Below are 16,872 nucleotides of genomic sequence, written 5' to 3' on the forward strand. Positions count from 1 at the left end.
AATTTGTTAATATTTGTACAATAAAATTAATAAAAAACTATTAATTATCACGAATTAAATTATACAGGTTGTAAATGAGCTTTTCCCTTGTTTAATTTCTGATTGTTAATACTTCTCTGATGACCGAATTTATTTTAAGCAAGGAATGTTTTTTTTTTTTTTTTAATCCAGTAAATACTTGTGGAAATTCATACACAAAGGTTGTCTTAAATTAAATTTTACAAACATAATTCCTTTAATGGACCCCATATAAAGGCGGTTTCTGTCTTTGGTCCACTGAAAATTGACGAGAAAGAAAAGCAGGACAATTTCTGATTGAATTGGCAAACCATGCTTTTTTGTCGTGTGTTATTGTTATTCGAGGATTAATCTCGACATTCCTTTCACTTTCTGTCCAACAGTTAATTTCTTCCATTTAGTCGCCATTATAACGATGCAGAAAGAGCATAAAGTAACAAAAAAAAATTTGCAAACAGGATCCACCACATAACTCGCGAGAACAAAGCAAGCAAAGCAACCGCTCTGTGAAAGCAACGCAAACCGAGACCATAAAGAATAATGCTGCCACATGGCACCGCATTACTGTTGATTGAGATTGCTATTGAATATACCAGTACTATTGATTATTGAAAGTCAAGTCGATATTTCAGGCTTCATTATCACAAAATTCACTTGAAAATTATTCCTTAAAAGTTGGATTTCCTTAAGTTGGGTTTTCTTAAAAGTGGGAATTAATTATATTATTCTTATAGCACTACGAGGGACTTAACAGATTATTCCTTACAAAAAGGAATGTTAAAACGGGGTTTTACTGTAATTCAAAAACAGTTATGGATGGTTATGTTTTAGAACAAGTTGCAAATGTTAAATATTTACCGATGTGATATTAATTTTAAATATAAAAATTATTTAGTAATTTCTTCATAATTCACAACCATCTTTCTCATCGGTAAAGTAGCAATAAGAAACTACTGCATAGTGCCATCTTTCTCAGAAGAGTAACCCCATGATGTTCCAATACTGGAAGATTTAAATATGGCACTGTACAAGCAAACACTTTTCGAAATAGTCAGTGAATTTGTATATTTGGGATCTACTATAACTGGTAATAATGACCTTAGAAAGGAAGTTGAGAACAGGATTAAATCGGCCAACAGAGCTTATTATGCACTACTTCCAGTGATGAAGAGCCAGAATGTATTTAGAATTACCAAAATCCAAATGTATAAAACCTTGATTAGATCGGTGGTTTTATATGCCGCTGAAATGTGGACTTTGAATGCGGATGTGTGTAAGCGACTCGGGGTGTTCGAGAGGAAGGTACTGAGGAGGATTTTGGGAGCGGTATGTGAAAATGGTAACTGGAGGAGGAGACATAATGATGAATTAATGGCCATCTACGGTGAACTTGATATAGTATCCACGATTAGACTTAGCAGATTGAGGTGGATAGGACATATTGGTAGAATGACGAGCGAAAGGAAGGTATATCAGATGTTCCACAGTCAACCAGAAGGGAAAAGGAGGAGAGGAAGACCGAAGAATAGATGGTGGGATTCAGTTCAGGAAGACATAAGGAGGTGCGGAATTATTGGATGGCTACAGTTGGTGAAGGATAGAGCAGCATGGAAGAGGACATTGCAGGAGGCGAAGGCTCACTTTGGGCTGTAGAGCCATAATGATGATGACAAGCAAACACTGCATACTCACCATCTTCTGCCTCTTGTTCAGCCTCATCTCCTTCCTCTTCTTCGTCATCCTCATCATCATAGTCTATGTTAATCTCGTCAGGATTAATAACGCGAGTAGTGTCAGTTCCATCTCTATCCATGCCCTGGGTCTCTCCACGCACGAACAATATGTTGCCACCCTTCGGCTGCTGTTGAGCTGCGAAACCATACAAGTAATGCGTAATATTACAGCATTATAAGATGTAACAAACTCAATCACTTGATATTTTCATGGTGGGAAAGAAACACCAAAATCATAATACAGTACTTGGAATGTAAAAACAAACTGCTAAACTAATGTAAAAACAAACTGCTAAACTATCAAATCGAAGCATTGCTGATATCAAGATACTAGAAGTATCTGTTTTATGTCAGAGCAAATAAACTGTCTTCCCAGTAGTATCCAATTGTGGTGCCTGCTATTACTTACCAGGTCTCTCCAAATGAGCCATTTGAGCAGCTTTCGCTTCCAACATTCTCATTCCATCCTTGGCTCCTGGTGCAAGATCTGCCACAGTGCCAGACACATTACTGGCTGCAGACAGCATTTGGGCAGACATCATATTCACCTGTTTATCAAAATATTAATCAGTATAAATATATGTGTGAATGTTTTGGTTGTTTATATTACAGCCTACTCCAGTATAAATACAAGATGGAACAATGTATATTCAGTTGGCAACTCTACATAGAGCACATAATATAATTAAGGAAATATCCTTACAGAAACTCTGGAAACACATTATGTAATTTGGATTAATATGTTTGTTTCAGAATTAATTTAGATTAAAGAACTTTTTTTTATTTACCACTATGACCAAAAAAATTATGATTTTTAACCCACTATGACTAAGAATTTTACATCGTTTTTCCATGAATTTATTCACTCCTCTACAGGGTCCCTACTACTGTATAATAAGGGAAGCGATGAAAGCAAAATACATTGAAAAAGAACATAAAAATATAATATTTGTGTTATTAGTAAGGAGCAAATTCCTGTGTAATTAAATATTCTTTTTGCGTGTGATAAAATACAATTAACAAAGTTAAAAATTCCGAACATGAAGTTCCAAGTTTAAAACCCGAATTTTATTTCACATAAAAACACATATTTTCACAAAAAAATTATGTAAATACACATTTTCATGAAATCTATCATAAACACATAAATCTTGGAGCTTTTTTTTTTACTTAAATAATTTTTTTACAAGAACTTTTAAATATTTTAAAACTAAATCAATTATATCACTCAGAAGTACCGGTACGTTATCTTTTTTTAAGAATTCTTGGTTGCTTCGTGTTTCTAACAGCTGTGTGCTGTATCCGTGATCCATTTTTGCCTCAAGTTCTGAGAACTGCTAGGCAGCATATCAGTGTTATTATTAGAGAGTAAATTAACGTGGACAAGGAGGAGAGATCTTGTAACACATAATTAGGAATGTTTATTGCGGCTGAAAATGATTTCATTCCACGCTTTGTTTGTGAAACACAACAGATAAGAGCTCGGGTATGAACATTATTTAATTTAAACAAATCTCTCACCTCTCGCTCATGTCTATCAAGTAAGGCAATATGTCTTGTTGTGATTCCCTGTTACTAGGCTTCGTTAATCGATATCCTTCAAGATATACTGAAAGATGGTTATTTAAAAAACGATTTGGCTTTCCTATTAGCAAATTTAAACTTTTTGTGTGACACCATAAAAAAACTGGAAACATCCAAAAACCTGTTGTCTGAAACAGGGAGGTGCGTGCCGTGGAAATTAAACTAGACTCGCTACCAGGTTCAGAAGCACAATTACTAAGGGACTAATTCCAGAATATGTTCGGGAAAAACAGTGGATATAAAAAAATTTGTAAAGTTGCTCAAGTATTGGAGGATGTGTCTGTAGGTGAAATTGACGGTGTATGTGTTTGTGACATTCTTCTCTTTAAATATACACGTCTGACGTCCTGTGATGAGGAAAGATCGTTTTCACAGTATAAGTCGTTGTTCAGAGATAATCGGCATGCATTTGTGATGGAGAATTTGGAAATTACCTTTGTTCACTGCAATTCTCGGCCAACTACTAGCACTCAAGTGTGATTGGTGAGTACCTAGTAACATTTTTTTTTCAAGCTAAGTAAGGTATTTTTTTCATATTTAAAAAAAAAATATATATTTTTTTATTTTTAGCAAATATTTTCGTACTTTTTAGCACATAAAAAATAAATATATTTAAATTTTTTAGCATATAAAAATCCGCTCCCTAGTTATTAGTGGAATATTTTTTGCTTCTCCTGAAAAGTTGTCAAAAGTAACTTAATTCCTTTTAGCTCCGATCGATTCAATTGTTTGTATACATCTGAAGTCTGAACTAGTGTAATATGTAGCTAGTCGGTGATGTATGCAATGGAGGGGGAAAGGAACTAGCCACCCTACCCCATTACCTTCTGGCCCAGTTGCCTCATAAGTGGTGTCTTCTTGATATCACTTGTGAGGTTCAGACCTGTCTATGGACAGTTGACTAAACAACAACAATCATAGTGACGATGGAGAATTGTTGGGATGTCATAGGAAAACAGAGTACCCAGAGAAAACCTACGTCATCTGGACCACAGCTTGCCCAACACAAGTCATAAATTCAGGGTGAATCAACCGGGATTTGAATTCAGGCGCCCTGGCTTATAAGCCCAGTGCACTAACACTGAGCTACCATGGCAGCTCAAGAAAATTATAGGAACCATAATAATAAGAGAATTAAGAATATTGAAAATACATAAAAGACGAGTTATGAAAAAAAAAAAAAAAAGAAGATTGTGAGGCGGTAATGCATGAAGGTTGCAGCATGTCAAGAAGGAAAAGAATAATGATCGCAATAATAAGAACGAGAAACACATAGGAGAAGAGTTTGAAGAGAAAATTTCAATGATGTGATTATGTAAGAATTTAATAAGTCAAGGAGAGAAAGGATCTCATGAACACAATACTAAGAGAAATAATAATAATCCGTGGCGTTACAGCCCGTGGAGGGCCTAGACTGACGAGCTGCTGCTGGCCCACATGCTGAAGCAGAGGTGGACAATCATCCAATCAGAATGGAGATATCGTGCAGTTAGCACGATGATCCCCCCCATACTAAGACAAAAGACGTGTAAAATAAAATGTCAGCCAGATAGCAGAGTTACAGTCCATGATAACATTACATTGTTCAGGCAGAAAGTGTAATGGTGGAATGGATGTACTCACAAGTGGCTGGAAGCAAAATGTGTGAAAAGATTTTATTGATGGTAACAGCTCCTCTCAGCGCACACTGAGAAAAGGTTATCCAGTTTTAGAATGCTAGTGCACTGTCAATACTGACCTGCGTGTTGTAAGTTGCTTGGACACTGCGTTTAATCCTCAACATTTCACGCATTGTATCTTCATTTCCATGTCGTACTTCAAATTCTTTCCATGTCTGCCAAAAGTCTGCTGTTACCTGTTAGCATACAAGTAATATTACCATAAATATAATCAATAAATACGATGTGAATAGAAAAGTGTATATAACCACAACAGGTTGTCCCGAAATTCGGGCACATAGACTGCATCATGTGAATCCTGGATGAAAATTGAGACGAAATTTCGTCCGAAGAATTTCTAATTCAACAATTAGGCAACACAGCACAACATAGGATATCTTTGTAATCTACTGTCATGTAATGTTTACTTTTATTATTGTAGTTAACAAGCAATAAAATTATAAAAAAATAGATAAACAATAAAATACTTTATTACCATTTTATAAAGGAACATAATGTAACACAAAAATAATTCATACATTACATAAAGATAATTAAAATTACAAAAGGAACCGAGGGCGTGGTTTGAATCACGATATGTTTAGTTTTAAAGCAGTATACAAATAGCCTGAGCTACGATCACAAGAGTAACATTTTTCTGCAAAACAGTGTTGCCACATTGTGCAATTATAAATTCTTCAAACGAAATTTTGTTACTAACATTTTCGTCTCCATTTTTAACCAGAATTCACGCAGTCTAGTTCGTGTGTGCGAATTTTGGGACATTCTGTAGAGAGAAATGGTTAGGTCATGCAAAGAGAATGCTTTGCTGTGTGGAGTAGAATTCCAAATGCTCCACAACTACTAAGCTGTAAGTTCACCATCACCATCATTTGCCTGTTTCTCACACAATGGTGCTTGTGCTGTTTTTTATGTCCATTATCCTAGTACAACTTATAATTCTAATTTAATTTAGCTTCTAATTTTATCACATTTTATTAACAAGGAATCAAAACTACAGTACTTATAACCAGAACACAAAGGTTAAATACATGATGTAGATGATGAGTGAAGTTGAATTATCTCTCTAGACTTTCAAGCAGACTCACAAACGTCTACTTATACTATACACAACATCATTAATGATTACTCTGCTTATGTTTCTTATTTTTAGTTAACCAATAAGTCACCTCAGCAAATAAATTATATTTCAGTTGGCGAATTCAACTGCAAAATAATTTACAGGAACTCAGCCATCATCTTCGCCTTTAAGTCATCACAGGTGAAAAGAAAATGGGAGAGGGGGGAATAAGCATAAAATTTCACATACGAAATTAAAATTTATTTATCATGATACGAGGATCAGTTAGAAAGTAATGCCTCCTATTTTTTCTCTTTAAATAAGTTGGTAATGTGAAAAATTTTAATTTGGCACGATTCCTCAAACCTACTTCTACAGTCCACTGCAGTAACAGCTTCCTAAGCTAACAGATGGCAGTACTGCATCAGTTTAGAAAATAGCTGACATCAATGTATGTATAAGACAGCGTGATATGATAGAATTCCTGAATGTGGAAGGTGAAATGCTCATTCACATTCGTGAAAGGCTGAAGAAGGTTTATGGATGTCAGCACTGTTAGACGATGGGTTCGTCACTGTACAGAAGCTGAAGGGGAAGCACTGTTAGTTAATAAAAAGCGAAGCAGCCAGCCGATGACTGCAGTGACTCCACGCGACATATAGGGACTTGACAAGATTATTCATGATGACCGCCGGGTAACAACAGATGAATTATGATGTATGCTTTCCTTCGGTAAAGGCAGTGTGATGGCTATTATTTATAAAATGGGCTACTCTAAAGTTTGTGCACGCTGGGTACCAAAAATATTGACTGCCCAGAATAAAGAGGCAGGGAAAACAATAGCCTCCAATCTGTTGCAGCACTTCAGTGTGGAGGGGGAGGAGTTCTCGACGAAAATTGTGACTGGAAATGAGACTTGGGTTATTTTTTTAACCTTGCCCAAGAGGCAGCCGACGGAATGGCATTACACATCACCGAAGAAGGAAAAAAAATTTTAAACTGTACAATCTGCAGGAAAAGTTACGGCGACAGTCTTTTGGGATGCAGAGGGTGTGATTCTGGTTGATTTTTGGAGCAGGGTCGCATAATAAATTCTGTCCAATACGTTGAAACCCTCAAGAAGCTTAAAACACATCTTTGGTAAGTTGGCCCATCACAAGCTATGGCAGATATTCTTCTTTTGCACGACTATGCAAGACCACACACCAGTCAATACACCATTGGCGAGATTGCGAAAATTGGTGGGAAGTCTTGCCTCCCCCACCATACAACCCTGACCTAGCACCATCAGACTTCCATCTGTTTAGTCCACTAAAGGAAGGTCATTGTGGGCATCACTTTGAAGATGAGGAAACCCTGAAAAATTCAGTGCATCAATGGCCGAGGAAGAAGCATCATGATTTTTACTGCACTGGAATACATGCTCTTGTTTCAAGGTGAACAAAAATTGTGAAAAAAAGACGGAGATTATATTGAAAAGTGACAAATTAATCGTGAATGTTGTGGCTGTTATGCTATGTAAATTTCATTTAATTTTCTTGTAAATTAAAAGAGAAAAAAAAAAACTGGAGGCATTACAATCTGACTGTCCCTCATAGTTGGCTTGTGGTGAAACTTTCGCTTATTTCAAGCATGTTATAATGTCAGTTTTCAACTTTTCGGAATTACTTACTGGTTAGACCTTAAGGAATATAGTTTTCCAGCACTACCAATGATTCACTTACTCTATTGACTCCATTATGTCTGCATAGCCTTAACTGAATCAATCAGGAATTTACTATTAGGAATTCTTATTCACTTCTTCTCCTTCTTGTTATAGGAATCAATGCAAGAAAAATTTTTAGAAGAAATTAATGTTATTTGATCTCCACAGGTATTGACAAATGTTATTCAGAGGGGAGATAACTTCGTGAATCATTCTGCACAGTCTTAATAAAGATAACGTTTGCAATGATAAATCAATCTATACAATTTGTAACAACATGATTTCTATCCAAATATGTTTAATGCTGGATAAACTGACAAATAAAGGGCACTGTGAAAACCACTTATTCTAACTTGAATGCTGAAAATATATTTGTTATAAATATCGAAAATACTTTTTAATAACAATATGTTATACTCAAATACAAGACAGCGTAAAAAAACACAAGTGTACACACCCTTGGATCACACATCTGGCTGCAATGAGCATAAATGGCTCGTGCTCTGTCAATTTCACCAAGTTTTGTTTCCATCTCGGCAAATCGCAAACACATTTCCCGTGCATTTTCTTCTGTGAGCACCTCTATAGCTTTCTCATATATTTGTCGTGTTTTTGGCACACCATAAATTTCAGCGGCCTTTTTGATGTAAATGTTAAAGAGCTGGAATGAAACACACAATATCATTAATACATTAATTAAAATTAATTAAATTCCTTGTAAATTGTAGATCTCAGACCTACATAACATGTGATGAAATTTGGCTATGATTCAATGGCTTACAATACAAGTATTTTATTATGAAAATTTGTACTGTAGATGAATTACAAATAAATAAGTAATGCAGACCTTACAAATTGCAAAATTCTATTTCTAAATACAAGCTGTAGGATAGCATATATTTCTAATCTATTCAACTACTTTTAATTTTAACAAAATGGCAACATATTTATTTTGATGTACCGAAGTACATATGATATTTTCATGCAGATATTCTGCTTTCTCAGATGATGAGAGAGAGATGGAACGGAGAAAAATTCTCTCCGGCGCCGGGATTTGAACCCGGGTTTTCAGCTCTCCGTGCTGATGCTTTAACCACTAAGCCACGCCGGGTACAATCCCGACACCGTTGAGAATCGTCTCAGATTAAGCTCCATCTCTTGGGTTCCCCTCTAGTGGCCGCCCTCTGCACTACGTCATAGATGTCTATGCACGCAGGACCGAAGTCCATACATGTGTAGAGGTGTACCCGGCGTGGCTTAGTGGTTAAAGCATCAGCACGGAGAGCTGAAAACCCGGGTTCAAATCCCGGCGCCGGAGAGAATTTTTCTCCGTTCCATCTCTCTCTCATCATCTGAGAAAGCAGAATATCTGCATGAAAATATCATATGTACTTCGGTACATCAAAATAAATATGATATGCGTAATAAATCACTTTGTGATTTAAAAGACGGCGCCCATACCGTCGGACCCCGGCCAACCAGTCACTCATTTGAGTGCACCTCTACACATGTATGGACTTCGGTCCTGCGTGCATAGACATCTATGACGTAGTGCAGAGGGCGGCCACTAGAGGGGAACCCAAGAGATGGAGCTCAATCTGAGACGATTCTCAACGGTGTCGGGATTGTACCCGGCGTGGCTTAGTGGTTAAAGCATCAGCACGGAGAGCTGAAAACCCGGGTTCAAATCCCGGCGCCGGAGAGAATTTTTCTCCGTTCCATCTCTCTCTCATCATCTGAGAAAGCAGAATATCTGCATGAAAATATCATATGTACTTCGGTACATCAAAATAAATATGATATGCGTAATAAATCACTTTGTGATTTAAAAGACGGCGCCCATACCGTCGGACCCCGGCCAACCAGTCACTCATTTGAGTGCACCTCTACACATGTATGGACTTCGGTCCTGCGTGCATAGACATCTATGACGTAGTGCAGAGGGCGGCCACTAGAGGGGAACCCAAGAGATGGAGCTCAATCTGAGACGATTCTCAACGGTGTCGGGATTGTACCCGGCGTGGCTTAGTGGTTAAAGCATCAGCACGGAGAGCTGAAAACCCGGGTTCAAATCCCGGCGCCGGAGAGAATTTTTCTCCGTTCCATCTCTCTCTCATCATCTGAGAAAGCAGAATATCTGCATGAAAATATCATATGTACTTCGGTACATCAAAATAAATATGATATGCGTAATAAATCACTTTGTGATTTAAAAGACGGCGCCCATACCGTCGGACCCCGGCCAACCAGTCACTCATTTGAGTGCACCTCTACACATGTATGGACTTCGGTCCTGCGTGCATAGACATCTATGACGTAGTGCAGAGGGCGGCCACTAGAGGGGAACCCAAGAGATGGAGCTTAATCTGAGACGATTCTCAACGGTGTCGGGATTGTACCCGGCGTGGCTTAGTGGTTAAAGCATCAGCACGGAGAGCTGAAAACCCGGGTTCAAATCCCGGCGCCGGAGAGAATTTTTCTCCGTTCCATCTCTCTCTCATCATCTGAGAAAGCAGAATATCTGCATGAAAATATCATATGTACTTCGGTACATCAAAATAAATATATGCGTAATAAATCACTTTGTGATTTAAAAGACGGCGCCCATACCGTCGGACCCCGGCCAACCAGTCACTCATTTGAGTGCACCTCTACACATGTATGGACTTCGGTCCTGCGTGCATAGACATCTATGACGTAGTGCAGAGGGCGGCCACTAGAGGGGAACCCAAGAGATGGAGCTTAATCTGAGACGATTCTCAACGGTGTCGGGATTGTACCCGGCGTGGCTTAGTGGTTAAAGCATCAGCACGGAGAGCTGAAAACCCGGGTTCAAATCCCGGCGCCGGAGAGAATTTTTCTCCGTTCCATCTCTCTCTCATCATCTGAGAAAGCAGAATATCTGCATGAAAATATCATATGTACTTCGGTACATCAAAATAAATATGATATGCGTAATAAATCACTTTGTGATTTAAAAGACGGCGCCCATACCGTCGGACCCCGGCCAACCAGTCACTCATTTGAGTGCACCTCTACACATGTATGGACTTCGGTCCTGCGTGCATAGACATCTATGACGTAGTGCAGAGGGCGGCCACTAGAGGGGAACCCAAGAGATGGAGCTTAATCTGAGACGATTCTCAACGGTGTCGGGATTGTACCCGGCGTGGCTTAGTGGTTAAAGCATCAGCACGGAGAGCTGAAAACCCGGGTTCAAATCCCGGCGCCGGAGAGAATTTTTCTCCGTTCCATCTCTCTCTCATCATCTGAGAAAGCAGAATATCTGCATGAAAATATCATATGTACTTCGGTACATCAAAATAAATATGATATGCGTAATAAATCACTTTGTAATTTAAAAGACGGCGCCCATACCGTCGGACCCCGGCCAACCAGTCACTCATTTGAGTGCACCTCTACACATGTATGGACTTCGGTCCTGCGTGCATAGACATCTATGACGTAGTGCAGAGGGCGGCCACTAGAGGGGAACCCAAGAGATGGAGCTTAATCTGAGACGATTCTCAACGGTGTCGGGATTGTACCCGGCGTGGCTTAGTGGTTAAAGCATCAGCACGGAGAGCTGAAAACCCGGGTTCAAATCCCGGCGCCGGAGAGAATTTTTCTCCGTTCCATCTCTCTCTCATCAAATGGCAACAGTTTTTCGAGTTGAAGATCTTTGTCGAAATTCTGATTAATCCAATTGGATTGTGGCATTAAGTCTAGAAAACGTAAATTAGTATAAGAAGAAACCCATAATAACAATAAATTAGGAAGCTCTTGTAATATATGCGGTATTAACAGAAGAACTCCGAAAAATACATCAAGAATTAAATTTTATATAACTATGGCAGTGAACTACGCATACTGAAACAGTAATACAAAGCATAATACAATCAACAGCAGAAGTGCGAATTTTTACAAAAAACTAAACAGAATGAGAAAACAAAAATATCTGAAGTTACAACAATCAGTAGTGAAAAATACACAGCCAATAAGGGCATAAAATAAAGGTAGATCTAGAAAATTATGGATTAAACAAGTCAGAGCTCCAATAAGCCAAAGAAAATGAAAAAGTAAAATTCAAATTATGATTTATTTAACGACGCTCGCAACTGCAGAGGTTTTATCAGTGTCACCAGTGTGCCGGAATTTTGTCCCCCAGTTCTTTTACATGCCAGTAAATCTACTGACATGAACCTGTCGCATTTAAACACATTTAAATGCCATCTACTTGGGCCGGGATCGAACCCACAACCTCGAACACAGAAGGCCAGCACTATACCGAGTATGCTACCCAGACCGATATGAAAAAGAAACTGAAAAGAGCAAGAAATGGTACAAATTTACATAGATTTTCATAGAACAATCAATAAGAAAAATTATGTATAATCATTGTGCATATAACGATAATATGAGCTGTGTTTCATCATGAATAAGCAGTAACTTTTGAGAAATCTGACAATTACATATTAATACCATTCTTTAATAAATCTGTAAACGTACCTATTTAACACAAAACAGTGCATCCATGCATACCTGAAATTCCTCGATAGGCGAGGTTTAAAAAATATTCAATGATAGTGTAATTAGTCAAGTTTCCTGGCTCCTGACTACCAGGTTTAAATACTTATGATTTATGCTTACTGGTAAAAGATACATATGTAAATAAATATGTAAATAATTCTCACATGCTATATGAATTAAAAGAATGTTCTTGTTGGAACTTCCAACATGAGACAAAAACTTGCTCATGTTGTGTTTTTTAGAATATACGAGGCATGTATCCAAAAATGGGAGTCATCACTTCGAGATAGTATAGGGTACAACTTTTATGTCCCAAACAAGAAATGGATTCGGAACACCTCAAAATCTGTGCTTCAGTGGCTGGTCATGATAATATCTTTGAAAAATATTGGAGTGCAAGAGGTCAAATGACTTTATTGTCAAACGCCTGGCATTAGAAAACAACTACAACTTTTATGTCCCAAAATGGCCAACAGCTTAACAGTTCATCAGGCAACAGCACACCAATTGGTGACACTGTGTTCTCTCCGCAGTTCGGAGGTTCAAATAATTAAAACACCTTGTAATTACTTACCAATGAGTTTATCTTGAACACCAAAATTTTGTTTTTATATTCAATTTTGTGGAATTCTATATAAAAACAGATTTAACTTCTCACCTCAAACATTTCTTCTGGTAAAACTGCTTTAGTTGCTCTTTCATACACAGCCATAGCATGTCTTGCCATTCCATGCTCCTCTTCTAATTTCGCATATAGTAAGTAAAGGGCTGGAAAATAGTAATAAATGAAAGTCAAAATATTGAAATAAGCCGTACATTATGTACACAACAGACAGTCATAGATTCGAAAACCACTTACATGGATATTTTACTGTTACTGATGTAATAGTGTATGTTTCATCATGGAAGCTCTACCACATGTGAAATAAATTAAATATAAAAAAAATAAACCAGAAGGTAGAGGCGAACAAATAGTGAGAGAAGAAATAAAAAAAGAAAGCATGTATGAAAAAAATAATTAAGAAAAGAAAGCAAAGGAAAGAAAGAGAGAGAGAGAGAGTAAAAAAAGGAAAGAAAAGAAAGAAACAGATTTACAGGTGGACTCAAAACCTGCTATTTCAGTAAAAGCATCGAACAAAACAACCAAAAATATAAATTATTGAAAATATGTTAACTTATCAACTTATAAAAACATGGAAGAGAACAGCATTACAATGAATACCATTTATTCAAGAACAAAAGAATCTTAAAAAATTAAAGAAAGAAAGAGAGAGAGAGAGAAGGAGAACAATTATTTAAAAAATACATATATTACATTAAAAAAAGTGTAGTGTACAAGAAGCATAATCTTACTCTTTGCAAATTTTGGTGGACAGTTCTCTAGGCACTGTTCAAACAGATCTCTTGCCCGTTCAAGTTTTGTTCCTCCATAACGATTAAGGAATTTAGTCAAATATGTATTCCATATATCATACACATTGGGCCATTTAAACAACGCAATGCCCTTTTCATAGGCCTGAAACATAAAATGAAGTTTGTACTCACAATCAAGTCTTGTACACACAATGAAGTATCACCACAGATGATAATGAAATATCAATACAGAAAAAAAGTGTAGCCAAATTTCAATTAAAATACGTCCATTTGTTCATTAATTATCCAGAGACTTGAATTAAATGCTTCAGTCATCATACTCTCAAACACAGTCTATCTTTTGTATCATAAATAACTGTGAAATATTCATAGTAATGAATATAATATGTATAGTAATGTCTCATAAATGTTGTTTTCCAATAACTTTGAAATATTCATAGTAATGAATACTATATAGGTATACACTAATATATTTTTAATGGCAAGTAATTATTATTAACCAAGCGGGTCTCTCTAGAGTAGCACGTCAAAGCTGGTGATTATTTTCCATCTTATAAATTGTAACACATGAAAGTCAATTTCCATTCCATCAAAGACAAAGACATAATATGGTCACAATTGTCATCATGAAAGAAGAAATGGCAATATCCACTACCCACCACTACCATCACCAACAGTGAGAAATGCTTGAATGATGATGGGAGAAATGGCAGTAGTGAACATAGTCTCTGTTCACCAAAAATTGCATTTGGACTCAGTAGGATTTCAGATATTCTTGTAGAATTAAAAATGCTATTAATAATAGCATTTATTCAAAATTAGTCTGAATTAAACATCTGTTGACAGGATGAAAAATGGCAAAATTCCGTAACAACTTAATATTAGATCTGAATGGCGGAAAGAGCAATGGTGAATTAATATTTCTTGACAGAGTAGAGTAGATTTTTTTCCATTGCTAGTGATAAAATATAGTTTCACGACATTTCAAAGATTGGTGAGATCCTCAGTCATATAGACAGCTGTATGTAATGATCCCGATGAGTAGGCTTCCTCTCACCTGATGACGAAGATAGAACCAATCTTCGAAATGTCGTGAAACTATATTTTATCACTTACTTACTTACTGGCTTTTAAGGAACCCGGAGGTTCATTGCCGCCCTCACATAAGCCCGCCAATGGTCCCTATCCTGGGCAAGATTAATCCATTCTCTATCATCATATCCCACCTTCCTCAAATCCATTTTAATATTATCCTCCCATCTATGTCTCGGCCTCCCTAAAGGTCTTTTTCCCTCCGGCCTTCCAACTAACACACTATATGCATTATTGGATTCGTCCATATGTGCTACATGCCCTGTCCATCTCAAATGTCTGGCTTTAATGTTCCTAATTATGTCAGGTAAAGAATACAATGCGTGCAGTTCTGTGTTGTGTAACTTTCTCTATTCTCCTGTAACTTCATTCCTCTTAGCCCTAAATATTTTCCTAAGCACCTTATTCTCAAACACCCTTAACCTATGTTCCTCTCTCAAAGTGAGAGTCCAAGTTTCACAACCATAAAGAACAACCGGTAATATAACTGTTTTATAAATTCTAACTTTCAGATTTTTTGACAGCAGACTGGATGATAAAAGCTTCTCAACCGAATAATAACAGTCATTTTCCATATTTATTCTATGTTTAATTTCCTCCCAAGTATCATTTATATTTGTTACTGTTGCTCCAAGATATTTGAACTTCTCCACCTCTTCAAAAGATAAATTTCCAATTTTTATATTTCTATTTCGTACAATATTCTCGTCTCTCAGGTTGCGGATCGAGGAGACGGCCTCCAGATATGGAGGGTAGCTGTGAATATATTGAATAAGCAGTCGCAGACAGCCGATGAGGGGTGGTCCTCCAGCTTGGGGGTTGGGCGAAGGGCTAACAACCCATCACCGTAAAAAAGAGCTTGTTACGAATCCTTCAAATATTTTATCACTAGCAATGGAAAAAGTCCACTTCACTCCATTACCAAACTTAATATACAGAGTGGAAGTGAAATAATCCTGCAGATTGAAAGGGAAGATAGGCCACACTTACATGAATATAAAACCTATGTTACGTTTTGTGTTTAAATACACGGTTAATTAAAAAATTGAATTTGGAGTTTCAGCAGTCTGGCAATATCTTCTCATAATACAGATGTAAGAGGTCAATGAACTCAGGTCTGTCTGTACCTCCCACCTCTCTCTCTGGCTACAATGTTGCAATCTATTCGCATCATTCAGTGGCTTGAAATAAGTGGTTTTTTAAATTAAATTTACACAAAAACCGTCCATGCTATTGAAATAAGCCAGAAGGATAAATGATTCTTTATTACTTACTTACTTACAAATGGCTTTCAAGGAACCCGAAGGTTCATTGCCGCCCTCACATAAGCCCTCCATCGGTCCCTATCCCATGCAAGATTAATCCAGTCTCTATCATCATATCCCACCTCCCTCAAATCCATTTTAATATTATCCTCCCATCTACGTCTCGGCCTCCCTAAAGGTCTTTTTCCCTCCGGTCTCCCAACTAACACTCTATATGCATTTCTGGATTCGCCCATACGTGCCACATGCCCTGCCCATCTCAAACGTCTGGATTTAATGTTCCTAATTATGTCAGGTGAAGAATACAATGCGTGCAGTTCTGTGTTGTGTAACTTTCTCCATTCTCCTGTAACTTCATCCCGCTTAGCCCCAAATATTTTCCTAAGAACCTTATTCTCAAATGATTCTTTATTAGACAATAAAATACACACTTTCGTCGATATTCAACAATGTTCATTAAAATTCATAAAATGCAATAAAATACAATAAACAATCACAACAGTTGTAAGAAATGTGATTGTTTATTGTATTTTATTGCATTTTATGATTCTTTATTAGATTTTCTGTCGATATGGATAAAAATCACAATTCTATCCGCAATAATTACCGAATAAGAGGGTGGTAAACATTTGGGGGGGGGGACATTTTTTCTGAAAGAATTATGAACTTCCTACCAATATGATGTTACACATTTTTTGTTACATACAATATGAGCTAATCAGTCTGAAAATCTGCAGGGTTATTTCACTCCCACTCTGTATATGGCAAAGTGAAAGAAAAGTTTATGATGACTCAAGGAAATATGGTGACAACAATGGTGGCAGTGGTGGTG

The 16,872-nt window shown here is 37.1% G+C and overlaps 1 protein-coding gene across 1 annotated transcript in view; it reads right to left on the bottom strand.

Moving 5' to 3' along the window:
- fand (Pre-mRNA-splicing factor SYF1 fand) overlaps nt 1-16,872 on the bottom strand; it is a 35,565-nt gene that overhangs the window by 1,241 nt on the left and 17,452 nt on the right. Inside the window, exons 12-17 of the mRNA XM_069831408.1 lie at nt 13,663-13,825; nt 12,968-13,077; nt 8,237-8,440; nt 5,074-5,190; nt 2,161-2,299; nt 1,711-1,887 (exon numbers count right to left, since the gene is read on the bottom strand). Of these exons, the coding sequence (XP_069687509.1) occupies nt 1,711-1,887; nt 2,161-2,299; nt 5,074-5,190; nt 8,237-8,440; nt 12,968-13,077; nt 13,663-13,825 (910 nt within the window). The remainder of the gene's footprint in view (nt 1-1,710; nt 1,888-2,160; nt 2,300-5,073; nt 5,191-8,236; nt 8,441-12,967; nt 13,078-13,662; nt 13,826-16,872) is intronic.

This window comes from Periplaneta americana, chromosome 7, assembly GCF_040183065.1.
Source record: "Periplaneta americana isolate PAMFEO1 chromosome 7, P.americana_PAMFEO1_priV1, whole genome shotgun sequence".
In the NCBI taxonomy this organism is placed as follows: Eukaryota; Metazoa; Arthropoda; class Insecta; order Blattodea; family Blattidae; genus Periplaneta; species Periplaneta americana.